General features: G+C 39.5%; 1 protein-coding gene across 2 annotated transcripts in view; it reads right to left on the bottom strand.

Annotated features, from left to right (window-relative positions):
- The window catches only part of CCDC50 (coiled-coil domain containing 50), a 61,417-nt gene that overhangs the window by 22,716 nt on the left and 11,855 nt on the right, over positions 1 to 26,846 (bottom strand). For both annotated transcript variants that reach the window (XM_041003013.1, XM_041003012.1), the window contains exons 2-4: positions 12,938 to 13,000; positions 12,114 to 12,240; positions 7,232 to 7,322 (exon numbers count right to left, since the gene is read on the bottom strand). In XM_041003013.1, the coding sequence (XP_040858947.1) occupies positions 7,232 to 7,322; positions 12,114 to 12,240; positions 12,938 to 13,000 (281 nt within the window). The remainder of the gene's footprint in view (positions 1 to 7,231; positions 7,323 to 12,113; positions 12,241 to 12,937; positions 13,001 to 26,846) is intronic.

Consider the following 26,846-nt stretch of genomic DNA (forward strand, 5'->3'; position numbering starts at 1 on the left):
TCACTGCACGCCTTGCAAGGCAGGCAGAGCAAGAGCGGCAGTCAGAAACAGTACTGAGTACTACTCCCAGAGGGTCTGATTTAAGACCCCATTTTGTCATCAGTAACTGTTATATGTCACTCATATATGAATATTATATGAATTATAGATATCCATGAATATTATATGAATAACTCATAACAGTTACTTAAATTGTTATATTAATAACCTCCTGTTCCAGGGGTTTAGATCAGGATTAAACTAAGCACTAACGTGACTGGAATAGACTCAAAGACTGAAGTCATCACCAATCTGAGCTGGAAGTGAATCAAAGCAACCCCATGTGAGACGTAGAAGTCTCCAGATGTAGCTTAACTACTTAATCACTCTGCCAAAGACCCACCACAAGGCATGTGTGTATCTTAATTGTTGGACAGACACCCACTCCTGGATTTTTTCAGTAGCAGCTAGAGAAGTTTTAGTAGGCCACAGGAAATAAAGGATAGAGAATTCCATAGAAATGCACCATTGTATGATGTGTGGGGTTTAGAATCAGTCTGATCCCCATGATTTGCAACCTAACTATGCTAAGTATGTTAAGTTCAGTTAGGTGACTTCAGTATAAAGAAATTTCCTCTCAAACGAGCTAAAGATGTCAATCATTCATTCCAACAATGAAGTACAGTTCACCAACATCAACACCTTTCAATAAGCAACTCTGTTGGAGTTCGGCTTCCTTCCGGTAAAGCTTAATCTAGGACAGCAATTCCTGAGTTCTGTTTCTGAGAACATTGATGTGAAGTTCTCAGCCAAAGTTTTCCCCTGCCACACATACTCTCCCTAAAAAAATACAATGTATTCAATTGATAGCACTGACTACATGTAACTTTGTAAAATGATCATAAGTACATTTTAAAATTTCAAAGGCAGAGAGAGAGAGAGAGAAAGAAACAGAGCCTTCCACCAACTGGTTCACTTCTCTACGACGCCCTGGATTGGGTAAGGTCAAGTCAGGAGCCAAGAACTTCATTGAGGTCTCCCCAACAGGTGTCAGGAACGCAAGTGTTACATCGCTATCTTCTATCTTTCCAGGCACATAAGCAGGAAGCCAGAAGGGAAACAGAAAAATTAATATTGGAATCTAGCACCCAAATATGGATTACAGTCATTCCTAGCAGCAGCCTAACAGGCTGCACCACACCAGTCCAGAGAACACTTGTCCATTGAAACCAAAGCTATTCAAATTTTTCTAATGACAAAAACCTTAAAAATAAATAAATACATAAATAACATAGGGCCCAGTGCGGTAGCCTATTGGCCTGGTGGCTAAAGTGCTTGCCTTGTATGTGCTGGGTGCTGGTTCATTTCCTGGATATTCCAATTCCCTTCCAGCTTCCTGCTTGTCTCCTGGAAAAGCAGTAGAGGACGGCCCTAAGCCTTGGGACTCTGCACCCATGTGGGAGACCCAGAAGAAGCTCCTCGTTCCTGGCTTCAGATGAGCTCAGCTATGGCCATTGTGGACACTTAGGAAATGAATCAGTGGATGGAAGATCTTTCTGTCACTCCTTCTCTCTGTGAATCTGACTTTTCAATAAAAAATGAAATAAAATAAAATCTTAAAAAAAAACCCACATAAATAACATAAACCTTAGAGTACCTGTGTTCTATGTGATGTAAAAAAAACAAACAAAAAAAACAAAAAAAAAAACCAAACACATGTAAAGGACCTCCTAAATCCTTTTGAAGACCATTTTCAATCAGTTTTTAATTCATCAGGTAAACTACTTTGAGCTAATCTACAGAAATAATCTTGTCCCAAAGATTATTTTTTAGTAAAACAAATTTACTGATATGGGACTTTACTAGTATATCTCACTTCTTTGCTTATTATCCAAACTTGTCTAACCATACAAAAAAAAATGAAACTATAACTATAAAAGGGCACAGTTAAGGATCTCAAGAATGCTAAAGATTTCAATGAAAACATGGATTAATTGGTACCCCTCGAAGGGACAAACATCTAGCTGTTAACCAGTAGTGATCTGGGATACGGGATTAATGATCTTGACGTTCCCACCTGCTAAGTGTTAGCAGCAAACCAACAGTATAATGTAAGAATGCAGAGATGGATGCCCTGAGAATCATTAACATAAACAAGATTCTACGGAGCTCTTTCCTCTTCCAAAGTCAATTCCAAACTATTGTTAACATGACATGGAGTTTCTTACGGAAATGTGATGCCTCGAATCATGAGTGTGGAATGAAATCCTTTGGCCTGGGCCTGTCAAGACAATCTTAGGCAGGACTCCAAAGTAAACAAATCTATAGCAGGCAAATTTTTAAAGTATGATTGCATATGATCTATGAAATATGTTGTAAATACCCAAATGACCTTTAGCAGAAAAAAAATTTCCCTACTCCTTCTTTATATGATTTACGGCAGGGTTTACGTTTTTCTTAAAATCATCACCTTTGAGATTGGCAGCAATTCAGAACTGGTGAATTATCAAAAGCTCTTGTGTAGGACCCTCAGAGCATGCCTCACATCGGGGACCTGGGATGGGTGGGGGGCTGCGTGGAGCTTCTCCCTTTTTCTTGCCGTTTACCCCAGATACAGAAATAATAATAATAAATATGGAAACAACAGTCTCACCCACTTTGCTGTAGCCCTTGACACTTTGTGACCGAATCAACTACGTAAAGATTGAAAAAAAAAATCTTCATCCTTATCCTACAATCACACTGAGCTTTAAAAGCAGGGAATCCTGGAGCCAGCACTGTGGCATAGTTTGTAAAGCTGCTGCCATTGGTTCATGCCTCAGCTCTGCACTTCTGCTCCAGCTCCCTGAGAACGGCCCGAGGAGAGTAGAGGGATACAGCCTGAGCACCTGGATCCCTCTCGCCCACGTCAGATACCCCGACGAAGCTTCTCAGTTCCGGCTCCAACGTGGCTCAATCCTGGCCATGTGGTCACTTGGGAAGTGAACCAGCAGAGGGAAGATCCCTCTCTCTTCCTCTGTCTTTCTGTCTCTTTCTCTCTTTCAAATAAATAAATAAATCTCTTAGGAAAAATAAAAAAAAGATTGAGTTTAAAACTACCAAAAGATACATCTAAAAATGTAATTACCAAATAATTATTAGAATGGGATCAAAATGAAAACCAATCCACTTGATTGATAATGTTTATTAACTAGCAATTAACATATTGATCTAAATGAATAGGATTTCAAAGAAAAGTATAACATCAAAGGGTTATCCTATGATGCCAGGAAAACTGTACAACATCAATTATATGAGGAAAATACAACAACTGGAATACCAACAGGGAAAAATAATTTTCTCAGCCAGAAGCCTCTGTCTAATATCCCATCTGGTAACATATTCATAAGTCTATTTTTAAATTGCCAACACAAAGAAAAAGTTCAACAACTAAGGTGTATTACTATATGAATTAGTCTCTAAACATTACAAACATATTTCCTGTAGAATGTGAAATTCCGATTACCCTCAGAGTCCTATGAATAAGTATCACAGCTTCGCATTGGCTGTGACATCGGTACCTTTTATTATAAACTCGTTCCCAGCATTATCCCTAAGCATTTTACTTTGTTTTTTCAAACTGTTGCCAAAAACTGCATGGTGCTTGGCCAGGCTAATATTTATTTAATCTAAAAATATCCTGTTTCCTAAAATAGCTGCACATACATATTGAATCTAGGTTCATATACACAGGGAGTCAAACACACACACACAATACTTACATGTATTTCTAAGTTAAATCGACCAAACACACATTCACTGATTTTAGGTAATGCATGAAAATGCTTATATTGTGACAAAAGAGAAGGGTCCCAATGGAATTAGTTTACTTTTATTGATCACAGATTTATATAGCTCTATATACCCCAAGGCTGCAAGCCCCTTCAAGAGGTGGCCAGAGAGACACTCAACTGAGCAATGAAGACACTAGTTGAAACTATTAAGAAAGAAACAGAGAAAGAGAAAAAGGAAAAGGGAGGAAGGGAGGAAGGAGAGAGCGTAGAGGAGGGCAGAGGAGGGAGAGAGGAAGAAAGCAGAGACAAGGAAACAGGAAACAAAAGCACAGGATCCATGTTAGTAAGCAGAACAACTTACCAAACTTTTCCCATCTGTTTCCCTGAATGGGAATACTGCACTTCATACATAAGTGCTCGTTTAACAAATAATGAAATTATAGCATAACAAAACTATAAATCCACGCTAATTCAACCAAAGTTGTCCAGCTCCACTGTTTCTCAAAAAAAGATATTTATCTGTATATGTATACAGAGGCACACACACACACAGAGGTATGGGTATATGAATATGTATATCTCCACAAGGGAAAGAGCCCTATATTTGCATCTGGTTACTTTGGAGGAGTCCAAATTGTCAATGTGATTTGACCCCAAAATACAGACGAAATCTGGGAGGAATTTTCAATAGCTTTACTACTGAATAAGAAATTACTAACTGAGCAGACTCCACTAAAAAATGAGATGAGCATACAGAAGAAAAATAAAAGAAGTAGGACAGTTGGTGAGTAACAGGAAATGCTTTCTCAAAAACTAGCCAGAAGAATCTGGAATCTACACTCTGTCTCAGCTTCAGTCTTCTCTGAATCCGAGGTGCCTTGTTTCCCAAGGACTAAAATAGGAACGTGCTATCATGTAACCTTTCAGTGAAAAATTTTACTCATGCAAATTTTTTAAATTTAGTATTAACATATTACTCAGCTAACAGTCCCATTTTCCACCATGAAAGAACCTGAAACACAGAACACCTACTAGGTTACACTACGAATTAAAAAGCTAGAACGTCTGACTGAAGGTCATCATCAAACCTCCACAAGTAGATTTCCATTTAACATTTTCACTCTACTAGGAAGGAGAAACACTGACGGGCCAAATGGTCATGAGGAGCAAAACAGGATTCCTCGGGTCATATCATACTGGAACAGTCTCACGCCTCGCTTCTTCCCTTTTCCATTTGGCACTGTCTCTGTAAATCAGGTATTAGCACTGTTGTAGGGGAAGTGGAGAAGGCAGCAAAGAATCCAAGAGGCAGGAGAGGCCTTTTATGTGTGATCTCATTTAAAGCACACAATAACTCCTTAGGGTATGTGCAACTATCATAATGTACCCACTGTGGTAACTGAGGTGGGACACAGTTGAGATGCTGCTTCACAAACCTGCTCTGCTCAGCTTGGGAAAAGAGAGGGTTAAGCTCACCCACTTGTGATGCCCACGGCCCTTATCAGAGCTCTGGCTTGAATCCCGGCTACTCTGCCACAGGCCAGCTCCCTGCCAGAATGCTAGAGAAGGCTGATGGTGAAGGCCCCGTGCCCGAGCAGCTGCTGCCCATCTGGGAGACCCATCTGGAGTACTCAGTTCCTGCTTTCAGCCTAGCATCCCCAGTGGCTGCAGCCATTCGTGTCAGAGTCAGTAACTGGAAAACATTTCTCTCCCCCTCTATTTTTCCTCTTCATTCTCTCTGCTCTATCAAATAAATATGTAAATTAAAAAATATTTAAGGCTAGATATAAGTTAATGAATTAAATTTCAAAGCCGGCTCAGTCTGACTGCAAGGCCCTCCTGTTTAGGTGGTGTCACAGTATGCCTAAGTCAGAAGCAGTCAGAACTGAATCTAACAGACATTTCGTTGGTTTCTTATAATAACTTGGGTCTGATAGTCACTTCTAGTTCCCACTTTCGTTCTCAGGGCAAACTACTAAGGAAAAGCAACAAGAGCTGTACCAAGAAAGAGTCTCCCACGTTGAGAACGTGAATCATTAAGAAAAAATCTAATTCTTACAATTCTGATTTTGACATCATTAACAGTTTATTTTTAAAAGAAATAACTAAACACACTCATATCAGGTGCTTCTCTCTTGTAAAGAATAAGAAGTTGGAGAAACAAAAGTAGTTCAGCGGAGATGGCAGCGTGTCTGGTGGCTTCTTAATGGTGCTGATCCACGCCTATTGCATAGGAGACTCGTACACATCTGTCTGCCCAGTACAGCTTCAGTTTACATAATGAGTGGCCTGCCCTGTAAGCACTCAATGGACTTTCAGAGGTGGCATTCCCAGAATAGAGGGTCATTCTAAGATTTAAAATGATGAATCATTTTTCTTCTCCATTACAAACTAAGTCAGTGGCCAATAATAGCATGACAGGTATGAGAGAAGATCAACAGAATTGACATAAAGCGTAATAAGCTATTTGGAAGAAGGGCTGAGAATATAAACACAAGAGAAAATCAATATTTACTGTAAATTCAAGTCTTCTCACAAACTAAAAGACATTGCTAATTGTAACCATTGTCAGCTTTAGAATATATGTATAATTTAAAATTTAAAAATGCATACAAAATCAGATTAGTTCTCCATGTCAAAAGATCATTAAGAAAAAAAAGGATGAGAGAGAAATATTGCATTGTAGTTTCATAGAAGGACTATTCCTTGACTCAGGCATCATTCAGGTCATCTCTCTTGGGAAACATAAACAAACAAACAAACAAAATAATCGGGGCACAGCCAACCTTGTTGGAAGCTGTAAAATGCCCCCGAATTCATTTTCACACAAAACCTCAGAATGGGATGTTATTTTAGTTAAAAAAAAAAAAAAAAGAATCTTGACAGGTGTGTCAAATATTGAATTAGTGTGGTTCTTCAACTGGTGACCTTAGAAGATGACAAAACAACACAAAGGTAAGTGGAGGACAGTGGGTTGTCCGACAACGGAGACACAAACTGAAGAGATGCAGAGACCGTTCAAGGGATACCACACTTGCCAAAAGTCACAAACAGGTGTCATGGGCAGAGAACTATCCTCCCAGGAAGCAGCATGATCCTACCAAAACTGAGTTTATACTGCTTGTCTCCCACACTGTGGAGGAGTAATTGTCACCTTATCAAGCAACATTGTGGCATTTCTTTTTCTTCTTCTTCTTCTTTTTTTTTTTTTTTTTTTTTTGCTTTAGCAGTAGCACGGAACCAACTTTACGTTTATGCATAACCATTATCATCTCTCAAGACTTCAGCCCTTCCACAACCGATCACAACAGGATAGTGGCTCGTGGAGGACAATGCTTGGAGGACAGCTTGCCCAGCGAGGAGAGTTCTGCTGAACACTCAACAACCCTGCAATGAACCCATGGATCCTAAAAAGGCCTTCCTCTATGGCTGAACACCCTTTCCCCACCGGCGGAGGAGGGGTGCTGACTAGGCGGTACCTCATCCTTCTGCTCCTGGATGCGGCGTCTCTCTGCCTCAATAGTCAGCTTCTCCTGAATTTCCTGAGCAATCTCACAGTCTTGTTGTTCGCTAAAACAAAGAAAAACAAAAACAAAACAACAAAAGCCAACATGAACAAAGGAAATAAACGGTAACAGTTCTTAAAGCACTTATTACTGAATAATCGCACTATAAACCAATGTAGAGTTTGACCTCACTTGATCCACAGGAGCATGATACAAAGAGGCTGAAACTGTTACATTTTACAGATGAGAAGTCTGAGGCCTAAGGATGTTACATCACATTCCCAAGATTAGAAAGAAAAATGTGGCATAACCTGGTTCTGATTTGCAAATCTGACAATGGGAATGTTCATCTTCTCTCTACAGCACCACATTCCTTAACTCTAAGGCCACTCTATGGGCTAAAGGCGTGTTTTCCCAAGATATGGCAAACCCGATGCAGACTGCGAGATCAATATTCACAAATATTCAAGTAGACAATATATAGAAACAGTCTGAGTGTCAGCTCACTACAATGTCTCATTGTGGCCAACTAAAAATAGCAGAATAATTTTGAAATGACTTTATAAGTGGTTTAAATATCACTTCATTTAGTCTTGACCAAGAACACACTTTTTTAAAATTATGCTTCAAAAGGAAGACAGAACAGTGTAAGTTACCCAGCCATGATTTCCTATAGAAGACTTTCTGGTTAATATCAATATTCTTAACATTGGCCACAAAGAAATTCAAATAATGTAACAGTTATACTTATTTTGTGTGTGTGATTGAATGGTTATTTATTTGTTTGTTTGGTTGGTAGGTTGGTTTTTGGCATTCATGCATTCAACAAAATGGAAATAATACCTACCATGAACCAGACACTATTTTTACTACTAAGGATACAAAAATAAACAATTCTTCATTGAGCCCTCAAAAATGAAAAAAAAAAATACTACATTCCAGAGGAAGATACAGGGAAAATCATTTTAGTAGGAGGAAGAGGCCCTTTCAAGGAGCAGTTTCATGGGCATGCAGTGTGGAAAGGCAGGTAATCCTACAAAGTTAGCATCCCACGTGGGCAATGGTTCCAGTTCTGGCTGCTCCCTTTCTGTTCTAGCTCCCTGCTAATGCCTGGAGAAAGCTGGGAAAGTTCTGAGCCAGTTGCTTGCTAAAGGCCTGGAAAAAATTTGGAGGATGCTGACTATCTAAAAAAATTACAATTGATTTTTATATGCAATTCATTTCCTCATTTTCATCTTGCTGAGTAAACTTAAAATACTCAGTGATTCTCACTGTTGGTAGCTTATTCCGTGCTTAATGTCAGTGTTTTGTAATTGAAATGAGTCGAGACTGGGGAAAGAACAGTATCCTAACTTTTCTAGAACTGAAATACAAATATTTTAACAAAACTGAAAATATGAAAAGACTCTCATTTACCTAAAGAAACAATCATTTTAAACATGTTTGTACATAGAGATGTAGCAAAAAGTACATTTGTATGTGGACATGTTCATGTATACGCACCACACTAAGGAGAGTGAGAGCAAAAGAATACACAACGTCAAAGAAACGTGCAGGAAATGGCATAATTTTTAACCAGTAGCAAAACTACTGGACTAGAAATCTGAAGCTCTGACTTCTTACCTTGCACTAACGATTAGGCCTTCTCATGTCATTTATTATAAAAAACAGTTAGACTGAATGATTATCAATTCCAAGTCTAATATTCAAAGGACTGTTATCATCTCAAACAAAAGAAAAGGGGGGTGGGAAATAAAAATCAAAACTATAGCAATCTCTATTTATATTTGCTCTTTTCATTTTACTTAGAATAATTCAGAATTATACACAAACTCATGGTTTTAGTTTTCAAAGACTGCCCAGGCTTCCAAAATTATTGTAAGATTCATACAGGTCTAGGTAGTCACAAAGTGGCAATAAAGGACTAAAGCAATAGCACGAAAAAGGAGGAATATCCAAATGAAACACTGAAAGGCACAGGTGACACAGATGAACCTAACAGTACAGATAGAAAAGTAAATATTCAGTTGAGCTGATTTACTACTAAGCACATGCCCAAGATTATTTTTAGTGAGGTCTGTCATGCAGAATTCTAAGGATGCAGGAGTAAATGAGAAAAGAGTACTAAGCAATCAAGAAGTCTTGTTTTACATGGATCCCCAGGACCAAACCCATTCATTAATCGGTTTTACCTGATTAAAACCTGCAGCATCTCACCTATCCCATGATGCTGACTTTCAACACTGCCAGGGAGGAAACTGAAAGCCTTCCTTTCTAACTTAGTAAATACTAACTAAAGCCTTGGGTGTCCCAGGCAGAAACAGCCCCGCTGGTCCTCTCATTTGGATATATAAGCTATCATTCTCTAATTCCTGGTTTGTATTTTACAGTAGTTTTTTTTTTTCTTTAATAACTTACCTTCAACATTCTAATTTTGCCCATTATCATGACCTTAATTTCAGGCATCATTGTCTTCTGTATTTTCTCTAGAATCAATGTCCTCGAGCCAATTCTCTTATCTCATTTAGTTCCCTAAAATTTTACCCTCTAAGCCTTTACCTACCCAACTTCCATTGTGCTCAAAGTGACAACCTAAACTTCCTTCAAGGGCTGCCTCTTCCTTGTGATATAAAGTCTATAGCTCTGAGTTTGGCAAAACAGTTAAGATGCCACTTGAAATACCCACATTCTGTATCAGGGCACACAGTTCACAGTCTAGGCTCCTGTGCTTCTAATCAGTCTTCCTACTGATGCACAAACCCTAGGCAAGAGCAGATCAGATGATGGCTAAGCATTCAGGTCGCTACCACAGATGTGGAGACCCGGACAAAATGTCAGATCCCTGCCTTCATCAGCATGCAGTCTTGGCTTTGTGGGCAGCTGCGGAGTAAGCCAACAAATGGAAAATCTCTGTGCTTCTCTCTGTGTCTCTATTTTACAAATAAAATGAAAACAAATAAAAAGTTAAAACATTTAATTTTTTTACAAAATATCTAAATTCGTTAGCTTTTTAAATTAGGAGCTCTTTAAAAATCTTTTTTTAGTCTAACTTTTGACAACTTTTCTGGCTTCATCTTCTACTTATATCCCCAATCACATTATCCACCCTGTTATTACTCAACTTCTTGCAGAAGTTTCTTCCTCCTGACTTTATACTTGCTATAAAAATAATTTTCTTTCATTATCCTATAAATTCCTAATTAGCCATCAAGGTTCAGATTTTAAAAAATCACCTATGTTGTGAAGATTTTTTAGCCTCTTCTCTCTTCACAGGCATGGAATTTATTATTCAATTACCAGTGACTCCTTTCAGTAATTGCTTCTTTAAAAAAAAAATTTTTTTTAATGGAAAGATCAGACTTATGGAGATAAGGAGAGACAGACAGAAAGATCTTCCATCTGGTGGTTCACTCCCCAAGTAGACTCAATGGTAGAACTGAATCAAATTGAAGCCAGGAACCAGGACCTTGCTCCAGGTCTCCCAGTCGGTGCAGGGTCCCAAGGCTTTGTGCTGTACTCCAATGTTCTCCCAGGCCACAACCAGGGAGCTGAATGGGTGAGAAGTGCAGCAGGCAAAACACGAGCTGATGCCCACATAGGGCCCCAGTGTGTGCAAGGTGAGGATTTAGCAACTGAGCCACTGCACTGGGCCCTCCATCCTTTAATTCTAGACACCCAGAGCTCAGAGTGTTTGCCTGGAGCTCTTAGAAGCAGCAGCTAATCTGTGTTTTCTCCTGATCTCTGGTCTCCTATGCCTTTCAAGGCACCAAGTTTGGCCAATCATAGAATCTGTTTACAAAATAAGGAAGTTTAGCAAAATGATGAATAAAGTCCTTCCTACAAAGACAAACACATAAAGCTAAAGTAAATTAAGAGGACCTTGCTGGCACTGTGGCAGAGCATGCTAATCTCTCCTGTGATAATGGCATACCATATGGAGAGCAGTTTTGAGTTCTAACTGCTCCTATTCCAATCCAGCTTCCTGCTAGCGTACCTGGGAAAGCGATGGAGTTCAGCCTAAGTGCTGAGTCTCTGTATCCACATAAGCGAACCAGCAGAAGATAACTCTCCCACTTTCTGTCTCTCCCATTTCTCTTAACTCTGACTTTCAAAATAAACACACAGATAAATATACAAATTTAAAGGAACCTTCACTTCTTGCTTTTTTTCCCTTGGTCCTTAACACAATTACCTAAGTGGATACATCTACCACTACAGAGTTGGGTTGTAAAAGGTAGAAAATAAATGGATCCTGTGAAATTTAAAACGTTGAAAAAGAGTAAAATAAATAAATAATGGTGTTGAAAGGATAACAGTTTTTCAAACGATCATTTTCATTAAAAGCGAAAATTGAGAGAGAACGTTTTCAACTACTGAAGTGATGAAAGGACAATTTACAGCTTTCATAGCATTCTACAATGTTCTTGGAGAGTAACATGCTCAAGGAAAAAAAGAGATGCAAACACATCTGGGAAATAACAAAGGACCCCCTACATCCCTAAACTCCTTGACGGCTGTTATTTCACGGGATTTCCTGAACAAACCATCGGGGAAGGAGATAAGCATTGGTTCTCTGGCTTTGAGCATAATTCACACAGGTCGATGAATGACTGCAACACTGCACAACTAATAATGCTACAATTCCCAAGAAACGCCTACACCCCAAAATACAGTCGAGGAGTCCAACAGCAAAGGGACGTTTTCAAGTGAAAGAAAACCACTTTAGACAACCACTGTATGATTCTTAATGTAACAGCAAATGACTGGAGAGGTCTACTGCTCGCCTACCCTGACCACTGGCTCCACAGAGGACGTGAGTCCTGAAATTCCGCCCTCCCACCTCCCAAGTCCTCACAGGTCTTTGTAGCGTTTCTGCAGCTGAGCCTGGGCTTTCAGGTCTTCTTCTTGGAGCTGCTTGGCCACCTGCAGATCATGCTGGACCAAACGACTCCGCTGAACGTTGGATGCCAAGTGATGCTCAACTGAGACAGAAGACAAAGCAGAGCAGTGACAATGGTTTGGCTTGCAAGAGATAATCGGGATTAACGCTTAACAAGAGCTTTACCTCAATAACACTTCACATTCAACACTTCATTTAAATTGTCAATAACAGTGTCTAAAAGGCAGCACAGAAAGTATCATTTCTATAATCACATTACCGATCTATTTATTAATTGGATTTGTAATACTTAATTTGTACACTTCCCCATAATTTTTTCCCCAAATCACATATTCAAGAATATGCTCATTACTTGGATTTGTTTCCAATCAGCACATTGGATAAATACTCAGAACACAACACTATGGCCTAGACACCATTTTTAGACACATGCTCAGATTTCTGTTCTACAGGTAGGAACAGTTTCCTGTGCCAGCCTCTGACATACCCAGGAAGCACTTGCCGCCACCATTCCACCCATATCTGAGGCAAAGGAAAAGGGGCAAGTCCCTCTTTTCCTTATATATTCCAATTCCCAGTTTTTGATCATCTCTCTCACTCACAAACATCCAAATATTCATTCTTCATCCAGCCATCATTTGCCTAGACAAATCCTCCAGGATGTACTAGAGATGGTCTGGCCATGTGGCTGGGTTCTCTTCTTACGTCACTCTAAGAAATCAGCTTGGAGCTACAACAAACAAAAGCAACCTGAAGCACAGGAATGAGCCATTACTCACTCTCTTGTTCCTGCAGACTGTGAGCCAGGGTGTGGTCCTCCAGCACAGCGAAGTCTCTGCACACTGGGAGGACGAGGAAAGAAGAGCAGACAGGAGAGTACATTAGGAGTATTCTGGCATAAAAAGATTGCTTAATTCATAAACCACTTTTAATCTTTCAAGACAATCAAATTTATACTCCCTAATGCACCGAACAGTGACTAGGTGAGCATGGAATCTTCATTCACAAAAATCCACATAAGGGCTGCTCGGCGACAAGCACACAGTGCCACCTAAGATAAGTACATTAACCACAGCATTAGAAACTGTAGCCTGCCTGTTCCCGGAGAGGATAAAAGCCCCTGGAAGAACAGAGTCACACCACTGCTGAGAGAGCAGAGTTCTTGCTGGCGTGGGTCAGGGAAATGAAAACTCAACTATGAATCACCCTCCGGTTCTCACGAGCCTCTCCCGGAGATTCAGAGAGACTGCACACAGTCATTAGTTCCTTGGGTAGCAGCAAGACATCTCTATTTTCAGAAAGATCATATTCTTCAGTGGATTCCCCTCCTGCGAATCTGGATCTCTCTAAACTTAGAGCTGTCCCAAATAACTCACAAACAAAGGAAAATGGGGACCCTGTAGGAAATCAGAAAGTTACCCCAACTCTGCCTCATCGGGAGACACTGGCAAGGTAATTTGCTGATCTTCCAGGTCTATGTTACACCAAAATACAACTAAATGCCTGGCTAATAAAAAGAACATGCCAATAAAACATGGACAAATGTTTTCAGAATGTGTAATCTGGGTGCTATGTTCTCATTCTATTACAAATACATAACTCATGTTTTTTTTTAAGATTAATTTATTTTTATCAGAAAGGCAGATATACAGAGAGGAGGAGAGATAGAGAGGAAGATCTTACATTCAATGGTTCACTCCCCAAGTGGCCGCAACAGCCAGAGCTGAGCGAGTCGGAAGCCAGGAGGCAGGAGCTCTTCCTGGTCTCCCATGCGGGTGCAGGGTCCCAAGGCTTTGGGCCATCTTGGACTGCTTTCCCAGGCCTCAAGCAGGGAGCTGGATGGGAAGCAGGGCTACTGGGTTAGAACCGGTGCACATATGGGATCCCGGCTTGTTCAAGGGGAGGACTTTAACCGTTATGCTATCATGCCAGGCCCATAACTCATGTTAAAAAAGAAAAATTCCTCAAGGCCCCAGGCTACTACTATGTGTTAGACTCATAAAACTATTCCCCTAGCATTTACGCAAGGTCATAGACTGCTTTCTACAGCTTTGGATTTGCCTCTGAGGACATTTAAAAGAATGTATGACACTCCCTTACTATGCACTTATATTCAGATATCCATTCTTACATGGACCTATCCTTTCCTGAGAAACCAAAGCTCGGCAGACAGAAGTCATAAGGTCTTATGTGCACAGTGAACAGTGTTTGTGGTTCACAAAAGCGTATTACTCTTGTTACAGAGAACTGAGAGCAGAGAGGGTAGGCTACAGACACAGTTAAGAGAAAAGCTGACTGCGCGATTCAAACACTCTATGATGCACTACGTTCTCCTTTATTAACATGGTACAAGCACTGTACACTAACCAAAATTTTATTTTTTAAAGGTCTGTTTATTCATTTTAAAGGTACAGCAGCACCGAGAGGAGGAAAAGGGGGGAAGACAGAAATAAGAGAAGTGAGAGATGTACACACTGAGGGTTGGGCCAGACCCAAGCCAGCCGCCAGGAATTGTCTCCACATCTTCATCACATGGCACAGGAGCATCACCCGTCATCTTCCCAGGCACACTAGCAAGCAGGTGGATCCAAAGAAGATCCAGGACTAGAACCAGCACTCTAACAAGGGATACTGGCATCCCAAGAGGAAACTGAACAAGCTGCGTCACAATGCCAGCCCCAACGAAAATGAATAAAAAACAATCTTTAGACAGAAAAATTCAGCTCAGCAAATGGAGTCTCTCTCTATATATGCCCCTCCTCACAAGTTCCTCCTTCACTCTGCCCTGTCCCTGCTTTTCAAATACATAAATAAATCTGTGAATGAACTAGTAAATACCTGGCACTGAATCAAAGCGGCTACTGCTTCTAAGCAAAGGGGGGATGTGGGAGGACGGCCTTGGAAACAGCAGCAAAAACAGCAGCAAAAAGGAAAGCTAACCCAACTAAGTCAAAATATTAAGACCCATTCAAACTGGGTGGTGGGTTAAAAGATCGCTGTGTTTCTTTTTCTTTCTATAATGTTGTAACATTGCATTTTAAATTCTATAATTAAACGTAAAGATATTTCCATTTCCTTTCATTTCATTAACAACCTATATTGTGAAACCACAAACACGTAGTTTGACCTATCAGGTATCCCTGGTTTCTGAATTACTGATTACATTAACAAGGCCTCACCATAAAAATTTCTGGATATCTAAATAGCAAGGCTGGACTACAAATTTAATTATGATAAACTGGTTTTAAAAGACAAAAAAAGCCAGAGACAGAATTTTTACTTACTAGATATTTGAGTACAGCCTGAGATAGATCTTCAAGGCTTTAAGGCAGTGCATGGACACAACAGTACAGAGGGTTTGGCGAAACGGCCGAATGCCTAAATCCTCACCTTCTAAGTGCCAGAATCACACAGGCACACTGGTTCATCTCCTAGCTGCTTCCTGCTTGTGGCCTGTTAAAGCAGTAGAGGATGGCCCAAAGCCTTGCAACCCTGAACTACGGCTCCTGGCTTCGGATTGGCTCAGCTCTGGTCGTTGGGGAGTGAACCAGTGGATGGAAGATCTTATTCTCTGTATCTCCTTCTGGCTGTAAATCAGCCTTTCCAATAAAAATAAAATAAACCATTGAAAAGAAAAAAGAGTACATCCAGAATGCACAATCTCAAATACAGCAATCACAAATACACTGAAGCAGCCTCTCAGATTTTACTAAGTGCTATCGCTTCTTAGCCAAAAGATCAAGTGTAGATTTTACTAGGTGCTTCCAAATACTTTTTATTTATTATAAAATATTTCCTCAATGTATAATTTCCTCTGTATCTACTACATTTTTTTTTTTTTTTCGAGATCTTCCTAAGTCATCCCCATACAATCATTTTACTGCAGCCTAGCAACATGCAGTCACCTTTGTAAATCAGTAACCAGACTGGTAATGACAGAAAACACTTCACAGCCAGCCCAAAAGCCTGGATAGAACTTTGCACTTTGTCCACCTTACTCCACTTGGATGTAAACAGTACGAAGTGTGTTGAGGACAAACAGCATGGGCTCCTTTCACCCTCCTTCCCTGACAGGACATTCAACGGGGAGGATCAGGAACCCAGGCTTTCGTTCCAACTTTTCAAACACTTTTCCACTGTGTCCACTTTAACCTAATCCAAACCCAGTGGTGCTTGTCCTATTGTTCCCATAACTCACCCTCACATTTGGTCTACTATTTGTAACCTTTTACTAACTTGGGCCTCCTCATCACAGTGAATTCTACCCTGAGATGCTTCATTTCCATCCAGACCTTACTGCAAAAGGATACACTGCTGAAATATTCTATTCAGAAGTTTAAAAGTTCTAAGCAAGAATTAAATTGTTCTGTTAGAAAGAACAACTTTTACTCATCAAATATGCAAAGTGAGTAAATATCTAATCATATGATTCTAAGGAAATCCAGAATTTTATCCCTCAAGGAATGTTTTCAGATTATTATCAAAACAACTTGTAACATTTCCAAGAGTGAAAAAGTCACTGGCCTAAGCCATTCTCTTCTGCCCTTTTCTTAGCCTCACTCCAGGATTTTCTGAAATTACAATTCCTCTGACTCAGTCGTAACAAGCTTCCACCCACAGAAAAATGCCTGGATTAATACTTTCCCTAAAGGCTATTTCTTTCAACTGTATCTCTTTTCCCTTTTATGGAATGCTAGAACTTTGTGAAGTATTTTGTTTCCATATAAATAAACTACATAGTTATTGCTTTGCAAATAGGGAATATGCTTGCTATTAATTGTTCTGTGCATGGGAAAACAACTTCTATGTACAAGCAAGACAGTTTAGAGACACAATTTCTCTAAAGTTTGGTAAGGACAAGCAGTCGCAACTGGTACACAGCATTTTGCAGATTACAGAGCACTTTCACATCTATTTCTTGCATTAACCTGAAGATAAAGGTTTTATCAATGTCTCTTAGAAGAAACTAAAAACAAGTAAGTAGCCTTAGAAAGATCATCCCCAAAATAATCAGACTGGAATTCAAATCTGATTTTCTGGCCCCAAATATTTTTACATAAAAAGGATTTCCTGAGCCCGACACGGTGGCTTAGTGGCTAAAGTCCTTGCCTTGAATGTCCCAGGATCCCATATGAGTGCTGGTTCTAATCCCGGCAGCCCCACTTCCCATCCAGCTCCCTGCTGGTAGCCTGGGAAAGCAGTTAAGGACAGCCCAAAGCCTTGGGACCCTGCACCCAAGCGGGAGACCTGTAGGAAATTCCTGGCGCCTGGCTTCGGATTGGCACAGCACCAGGCTTTGCTGTCACTTGGGGAGTGAACCATTGGACGGAAGATCTTCCTCTCTCTCTTCTCCTCTCTGTATATCTGACTTTGTAATAAAAAATAAGTAAATCTTAAAAAAAAAAAAGATCTCCTGGTGAAATGAATATGATGAATATGGGTTTCGACAAATAAGAAAAGAATGTTAGTAAATCTACATTAAAATAAGAAATAAAGTGTGCTTTGGGTTCTTTGAAATCAATGATGAAATTAAAATTCAGTGAAAGTACCTCCATTCATGAACTCTGTCTCAAGACTAGACATCTAGCAACAGAGCCAGCCTAGATTCATTCCTGAGGAATAAGAGCGAAAGCCCTACCAACAGTCTCCTGGTTAAGAACAGGGCCCAGGGCTAACCTTGGAAATCTCTCCATAACGTATAATTAGAACAGATGACTTTAGAAATTACTAATAAAGGTAAATACCAAAATCCTAAAATGCACTTTACTTTTGTTGTTAAACATTACGTATTTTCAAATTTGTTGTCTATTAAGGGGATTCTTTCAATTCTTTTTAAAATACTGAAATAATAATAATAATAAAGGAGATAATCTTTTTTAGTCCAATTTAAACACTGAAACATTGATGCAAGAAAGTATCAGTTGCAGCAGTAATGTTGTATTAATTCAACTCATACTACTCCTTTAATGTTTCAGAATGAAAGTTCTGTTGTTTCCTCACGGAGAAAAAAACACACACATGGTCAAGAAAAAAAAGGGTCTACAATCTTTCTAAGCATCAAAGCAAAGTATGAAGAGAAGAAAAAATCAAAACCTGCTCCGCTCTCATTATCAAAAACGAGAAATGACTAATACTGGTCTTCACAGCAAAGAAATATTTTATTAGTTCCACACACGAAATTAAATTCAGTTATGCTGGAAGCTATTACAAACTGAATAGAGTTTGGCTTCCCTAACTTACACTGATGTATTTAAAAATAAGATTTATTTTTATTTACTTGAATGACAAGACTCATAGAAAAACACAGACACACAGACCTACCCCCCCCATATGCTAATTCATCAAAATGCCCACAAGTGTGGGTGCTGGCTGAGGCTGAAACAAGCAGCCTGTTTCTCAAGCCAGGTTTCCCACAGGGATGGCATGGACCACACTACAGCTGTCACCTGGAATACAGCAGAGTGGAGCTGGACCTCAAACCGGAGTACTCTGTTACACAATGGGAGACACAGAAGCACACTCTTTCAAGAGTCCAACTCATCCCTGCATGGGGGAAAAAAATCCCAATACCTTCTGTTAACATTTTAATGGGTTAAATTTAATGCTTGATGGACTAGAGTGGAGTGTCACCTAATTACATCTGAAGGAAGAACCTTTGTGAAGTGATTGGGTTGGATTGGTTTGCTAGGGTAGAGACGTGGTCCAATCCTGATGGCATTCTAGGGCAGACCACCAGAGCGGAGAAGGGTATGCTCACTGTGTCTCTCAGCTCAGCTCCTTAGCTTTCCACGTGACTGCCCCTTGGTCTTCTGCTGGTTTCACCCGATGCCAGAACCTACAGGTCATCCTATCTTGACCTTCAAATATTTAAAATAAACCTTTACCTTTACTAAAAGCTCTGCTTAGATAATCTTTTTTTTTTGTTTAAAAGATTTATTTATTTTTATTGAAAGGCGGATATACAGAGAGGAGGAGAGAGAGAGAAAGATCTTCCGTCTGATGGGTCACTCCCCAAGTGACCTCAATGGCCGGAGCTGAGCCAATCCAAAGCCAGGAGCCAGGAGCCAGGAGCTCTTCCAGGTCTCCCACGTGGGTGCAGGGTCCCAAGGCTTTGGGCTGTCCTCAACTGCTTTCCCAGGCTACGAGCAGGGAGCTGGATGGGAAGCAGGGCCACCGAGATTAGAACCAACGACCATATGGGATCCTGGGCGTGCAAGGCAAGGACTTTAGCCACTATGCCACTGTGTCGGGCCCTGCTTACATAATCTTAATAAAGTAATGAAGAGTTGATTAGTATGAAAGTAATGAAGTATATAACAGACATCAATGGTGTTATAGAAAAGAATGATATGCACGGGGTTTGAACATTGCAGCTAGACATACATAAACTTTCAATGCACAAGGATACGCACAGTAATGAATCAATTTAAAAAGTAAAGCAACTGAATTAATTTCAATATTTCACTCCGATGGCGATTTATCAAAGTAGGTTCCTAGGGTGCTTTTTTTTTTTTTTCCTAATATCCCATATTCAAAGCTAAATGAAAAACACAGTAACCTAAACCACTTGTTTGGCAAACAGATATACTGGAGCTAACCACAGACAACCCAGATTGCAAGCAATTGGGTTTTGAAAATGCTGAGATAATATATGTCATCAAATCAGAAGTATTACTTTAATATCACAGACCATCTACATCATTATCAGAGACCACAAAGTAACTGGGTAACTTACTGGGAGAAAGAAAATGGTTGAGTCAGAAATTTCCATATAACAGGGTAATTTACTAAGAATGAGAGGAACAGTGAGAAAGAAGAAAAGGTAGCAACTTTACTAACACTGGTGGAACCACTGGCTAAGGTCAAAGCTGCCATTAGAAACTTACTGAAGTTTCCATAAATGGTTTTTAAAAAAAAAGTATAGCCTCACAAGCTTCCAGTGCTATAAGCATAAATGCCTAAGGATTGGTGTTCTAACACCAAAATCCAAGAAAATTCAAGACCCAGACCTTTTTTATCCTCAGAAAATATAAATGCAGATATTAACACAATGCACTCAAGCTGAGCTTCCTTGTGTTCCAACAAAGATCTCATAATCTCAAATTGAACCTTCCCAGCTCATTTAGTCTGAGTCTCCATCAAATTGACTCATTCTTGCATTCCATCTTTTCTATCTCCCACCCTGCAGCATGCCTCCTAAGACATCCTTCAAAGTCCCGAGAGTTGTACAAGCCACATGGCCCAACTATGGGCAAATTTTCTTAAACCGAATCAAAGTATGTATGTTCTAGCTATCTACCATTATTCTATCTTCTAGGGTCACATTTTTTTTTCCCACACTACATCAGGTAGCTAGCACACCTACTTCAGATTAAACTTTAACAATGCTATTTGATAATTCCATTCCCGCTGCTAAATGGGTAGAAGGAGCCAGTGGCTACTATTTTGGACAGTGCAGAATACACACTGGAACTAAGGATCTCTTGCATAGCACTATTTCAGTCAATAATCAGACCGTCACAGACAAATAATAATATAAACCACTTAGTGAACACGAAGTGGTTCACATGGCATTTAACAACATTTTTAACTGTGTGTGTATGTAAGCACAAGTATGCTTTAACCAAAAGCTATAACTTACTATTTCATTATGTACTATCAAAGGTCTTGGGTGTATTACTGGCCTTCTGCTGGCCAAAAATTTTTCTTCAAAGTGTTTGTATATTTCCTATGCTTCTGTTACCACTAAGCAACACTTACTGAAAGACCTTGAATATTGATCAGCAAATATGAGTGCTTTTTAGTATAATTGGCTTTGAGTATTAAAATGATCTTGGGGTAGGGATTTGGCTTAGCAATTAGACACTCCTTAGGATGTCTGCATCCCATACCTAAATGCTGTCCCACTTCTCCCTGGAAATGGAAGAGACAGGCTCAACTACTTTCATTGCTGCAACCCACAGGGGAGTTGGATGGAGTTTCCATATTTTAGTCTCACACAGATCGGTCTATTAAAGGCACCTGGGCAACGAGACAGTGGAGGGGAATTTTTTCTCTCTGCCTTTCAGATATAAATGAAAATAAATGGAAAAATTAATCTAAGAAACCTGAATTTAGCAAAATTGAACATGTATTCTGGTAAATTTATTATCTTCCATGCCTTCTTTTAAAAACCATTACATTGTACATATGTGCTCTACTTTAGAATGTTTAGGAACGTTTGATCTTATATAGCATCTAAAACATAATTATTCTTAATACCATAAAAATGAATTTCTAAAATTTAATTATATGGAGAGATAATTTCCTGTAGCACTGTGAACAAATCTTGATTCCATGAACTACTCAGTGAATACTCAGTACACAAAGAAGCAACAGGGTCTAACTAAATGTACTCTTTTTAGTGCAATCTTGGTTCTATTAATCATTAGCTGAATATTAAATTAGCATCAGTTATGTTTGCTCACCTATAAAAAGAGGAGAATAACTCTGCACTGGTGCTATACCTGAGCTAACAGACAACTTTTTAGAGGGTACTCCCAAAGTATTCTGATACAGAACTTCCTTGCAGAAAACAACAGATACCACACAGCATCAAATAAATACAGAGGCATTAAAGCAATAGTACTAGGTGGGTTTTAAATAAATGGCTCATCAAAAACACATAAGTACTAGGAACTTAGTTATTGTGGTTCTACATATCCCTAAAGGAACTCCCGGCTTCTGTTGTTCCACTCCTTGAATGGCACTTTTCCTGGCACTCAAGCAAGCCCTCAAATGGTTTGGCAGTCAGTTCTCTGTTTGCCTTAGCCTAGAAAGAAAAGCCACCCATCTCCTTAAGCCTCTGTAGTATAAACCTAGTGCTGCCCATTAAAACCCAAAAGATCACATCCAAACCAACTTAAGTACAAGTTTACACCAGGGAAAGAAAAACCATTTTGGTTTATTGGCTTCATATGACAACATGGTTTCCTTAAGTACTAGCTACTGCAAATTCTAATTATTCTTGAGTCAGATATTTCCACTGTGACTCCTCTTCTGAAAGTAGATATTTTAGCGAGTATTTTTTCCCATTAGAATTTGCAAATCCATTTTGATGTCAAGCAAAAGAGAATACTCAAAATTCCCAAATGATTTTGCACAGAGATCATGGAGTTCAGAGGCATGATAAAATATCCTTAGTCTCTTACTATCACAGAGCAAATTATAACACTCATAGTCCCATTCTGATAACCATTTGTAAGAACTCTAGAATCATTTCCAGTTATCTTCAAGAACCTAAATACTACAAACACAAAAAACTAAAAGAAGCAATATATTTTGGGAAGTTTACTGATGTTAGCATGAATTCAGAGACAGAGTGTGTACATTGACCACAAATCTGTTTATTTAAAAGATGTCTTGAAATTACAGGTATATTTCTTTTTTTTTTTTTTTTTAGATTTTTTTTTTTTAATTGGAAAGGCAGATATACAGAGAGGAGGAGAGACAGAGAGTAAGATCTTACATCCAATGATTCACTCCCAAGTGAGCGCAATAGCTGCTGTGCTGATCTGAAGCCGGGAACCAGGAACCTCTTCCAGGTCTCCCACATGGGTGCAGGGACCCAAGGCTTTGGGTCATCCTCGATTGCTTTCCCAGGCCAAAAGCAGGGAGCTGCATGGGAAGTGGAGCTTCCGGGATTAGAACCGGTGCCCATATGGAATCCTGGCGCATTCAAGGCAAGGACTTTAGCCACTAGGCCACGCCGCTGGGCTCCTACAGGTACATTTCTAGAGTTGATTTACTTTTGTAGCTAATCTAGGAAAGGCATTTCCATAGGAAGGAGATGTAGCTGCCTGATTACATATAAACTTTCACTTCAATCAGATTTCTTCCTCCGTAAGCATGCTTGTTACAGAGTGGAATATCTCACAGCAAATTGAAAGAAGGTAGTCTGTATTCCAAAGTACATTCAAGTAATTCCTATGTAGTTAATAGCAAATTGACCACAAATTTGCAGCAGTAATTCTGGCTCTGTGTAGTTTCGTTGGAGAGGGAGACTTTAAAAAAAAAAAAGATCTATATTCACCCCACTGTTATTTAAGTTACATGTCAGCATTATACAGTTTCCCAAAGGTTGGAAGCTTAGCCAGTACTGTGAGTAAAGAAGTAAAAACCGAGGGTGACGATCACAGTTCAGACTCCAGCACGTAGACGGCTGAGACACCCTCAGTAACCCCAAAGCACACGGAGTGCACAGAATGGCAACATGAATCTTTCAGATTTTTTTCTTAGTGCATATGGAATACTTCAGGAGAAAAAAATATATATATCAACTTTGGAGGCATGCAGATCAGGATTCAAATGCTACTTACTTAAAGACTAAAAGATCGCGGATAGATTACTTACTCTCTCTGAGCTCAGCGGTTCCTCATCATTAAAGTGAGGGTAAGTACAATGAGCACTGGATGGTATGTGAAGGGTCAAAGGAAACCCAGAGACCCTACTATTTTACTGTCAGGTTCAAACTTAGTAACTTCTCATAATTATTTTCTCTCAAGAATACCTGCTAACAAAATCCCACCAAGTCATAGATCAGCCTGGGTCTGGTCACTCTTCTAGTTCAGAATCTATACACACCGGAAAAAGCAAGCACCATTTGCTCTTACAAATCTACCGAAATGTTTTCTGGCCAAAAACACCACACACAAATTACCAACAAAATTGTCCTCCATTTCTATAGCACTTTCTCAACTCATAATATTGAACAAGTTCATCTACTCCAAACCTTTATGTTTTTAAATGAATGCCCATAATTAGAAAAGCAGAATTCCATGTGTAAACAATGTACTAGTGTTTTATTTAAATAGAAGAATCATCACGCATCACTACCAAGAAAAGCATCAAAGTGGGCTACAGAATGGAAGTGAAGCCTGTCCTAATCTCATTAACAGATTCAAGTTCTTGCACACAGATAAAACTAGGTGGATTTTTTTCTAAGCTACACTAGGAAAAGCTTTATGCCAAGTCTATATGAAACTTTGGTATTTTTATTCTATACAACTGTAATGGCTTTCTTGTAACAGAAAAGGTACAAGCAAACCAAAGTACAAACAGCCCTCTTGTTTACGCCAAAGTCTGTGAGAAGCTTAGTTCTAGCTCTATCAGCAACTCATCAGGTGAGCTCTGACAGGTCACTTTGCAAATTAGTGCCAATGAGGTTGACCAAGCTACCAACAAGAACTCGTCCAACTTGGATATGGAATTACATGAAAGGAAGTTGACTGAGTCTAACCAACAGAAATTTGATTATTGGATATAAGCACATCCTCTAAAACTGTGAAACCTGCAGTTTATGGGAAACCTATCTATGACCGGTGTGCTAACTTCTCCCGCACCAGTCATTGCATTCTTCATTGTCATTGTTAATTTCATTTTTTTCTGACATACAAAATTTTAAAAGCCTGCTTTTATTCAGCAGTACAAGATCTGTAACCACAACCAAACATTAAAATAGCATTTGACTCAAACCGGTGCCTTATAAAATGGAAAGCTTTTCCTGTTTTTACCAGCAGTTGTCACTGAGCCTTTAGTATCCTGGTGTAAGGAGACTATGTTACCAGTCATTAACTGTCCAGTGAATGAAACTGCGGACTGTCATCATTCACTAAAGGTTTTCTTGGGCACATATTATAACATCTTCCCATATAGAAGGCTTCCGGATGATTGCCAAATGTTTTAAATTATTTTAAACTGGTGTTTTAAATGTCCTGAATCTTTTTCCATGTTACTTCTCATACTGGCTTCAGCATAGCCTACACTTGGTCACCACTTAAAAGCTCAGGAGAGTAAGTGAAAGAAAAGCAGGGGAAGCCTGTATCTACAGACAAGCAACCTATTTGGATAACTTTCTGCTACAGAGGACCCGTATACCTCAGTTGCTGAAAGAATCAAAATTATCTTTTAAAATAAATAAATATTTTAAAGCTATGTAGATGGCTCATAACATTTTAATATAATATTTATCTGGAAGTGTAAATGTATTGTTTGGAGTACTGCATGTTTCCAAAGCACTGTTAATGTCTTTAAGAAATGTATTCATTTATTCCACAGCAGAGGGACAGGGAAAGATACAGGCAGAATCAGGTTCAAGGCCCAACTCTCTACATTTGGTTTCAGCCAAAGCCAGAAGACCAAAATTCCACCCTCATCTCCCACACGAGCTACAGGGAACAAATTATTTGGGACATCTTTTGCTACCTTCACAAAAGCATTAGAAAGCTGGACTGAAAACTTAGTTGCCAGGCCTTGAACTAGGGCTCCACAGTGGATGTTGCTGTCAAAAGCAGCAATTTAACCAGTTGAGCCACAAACGGTGTCAACTTCTAATACACCATATGAAGATGAAAAAGATCATTCTAAAGTACAAATTGAACATATTCATCCACATAGGAAAAAAAATTCCTAAGTTCATTCTTCTGCTCATATTTCCTCCCATTCTATTCATCAAAAACTTCCATTAGGGCCACCACGGTGGCTCAACAAGCTAATGCTTCTCCCTGTAGCATTAGCAGCCCATATGTCCTGGCCCCTCCCTTCCATTCTAGCTCTCTGCTTGTGGCTTTGGGAAAGCAGTGGAGGATGTGCAAGTCCCTGGGGCCCTACACCCACGTGGGAGACCTAGAAGAAGCTCCTAGCTCTTGATTCCCAGCTTCAGATCAGCTCAGCTCTGGCCACTTCTGTCACCTGGGGGGGTAAACCAGCAGACAGAAGAAACTCTCTCTCCTTCTCTTTGTAAATCTTCCCTTTCAAACAAAAGTAAATAAATCTTCAAACATTAACAAAATGCAAAAACTCCTCTGTATTTATAATCTACATATGTATTGTTTTAGTTTCTAATCCATTTTCATACTTTTAAAAGACACATGTGAGGCTAGATCTACTTAGTTAAAATTTTGTGAGAACTCTCTCCCCTTTATCTAAAACTAAAGATAAGAAAAAAGCAGACAAAAAATTGTGAATGAAACTCAACATTATGTAGGAGGCTAACTGGATCCTCGGTCAACACTAAAAAACAGCATGTGACTTCACTGGGAAAATGTACATGCATTATCAAGTTCTTGCATAAGTAAAATTAATCTCCAAACAGGTAAGATGATTGGCTCATCTCTCTGGTATTATTTTCTATCAAACATGACTATTACAAGTTTATATACCAACTTAATATCACCAGCAATTAGCTCCCTCTAGAAATTTAAGATAAAGGGGCTGGCACTGTGACATAGTGGATAAAGTTGCCATCTAAATGTTGGCCTTCTAAATGGGAACCTGTTCTTGTGCCAGCTGCTTCATTTCCAATTCAGCTCCTTAGAAAAGTAACAGAGGATGCGCCAAGTGTTTGGGCACCTGCCACCCATGTGGGAGACCACAATAAGGCTCCTGGCTATGTCCTGGCCTGGTCCTGGCTGGTGTAGCCATCCGGGGAGTGAATCAAGGATGGAACATCTCTTCCTGTCTCTCCTCCATTTAGCCTTACATTCAATCAAATAAATTCATCTTTTGAAAAAAAAAAAGATTTATCTTATTTTTATTGCAATTTCAGATATACAGAAAGGAAGAGAGACATAGAGGGAGATCTTCTGTCCGATAATTCACTCCCCAAGCAGCTGCAATGGCTAGAGGTGCGCCAATAGGAAGCCAGGAGCC

This window comes from Ochotona curzoniae, unplaced genomic scaffold, assembly GCF_017591425.1.
Source record: "Ochotona curzoniae isolate NIBS_2020 unplaced genomic scaffold, NIBS_Ocur_1.0 scaffold_2587, whole genome shotgun sequence".
Lineage (NCBI taxonomy): Eukaryota > Metazoa > Chordata > Mammalia > Lagomorpha > Ochotonidae > Ochotona > Ochotona curzoniae.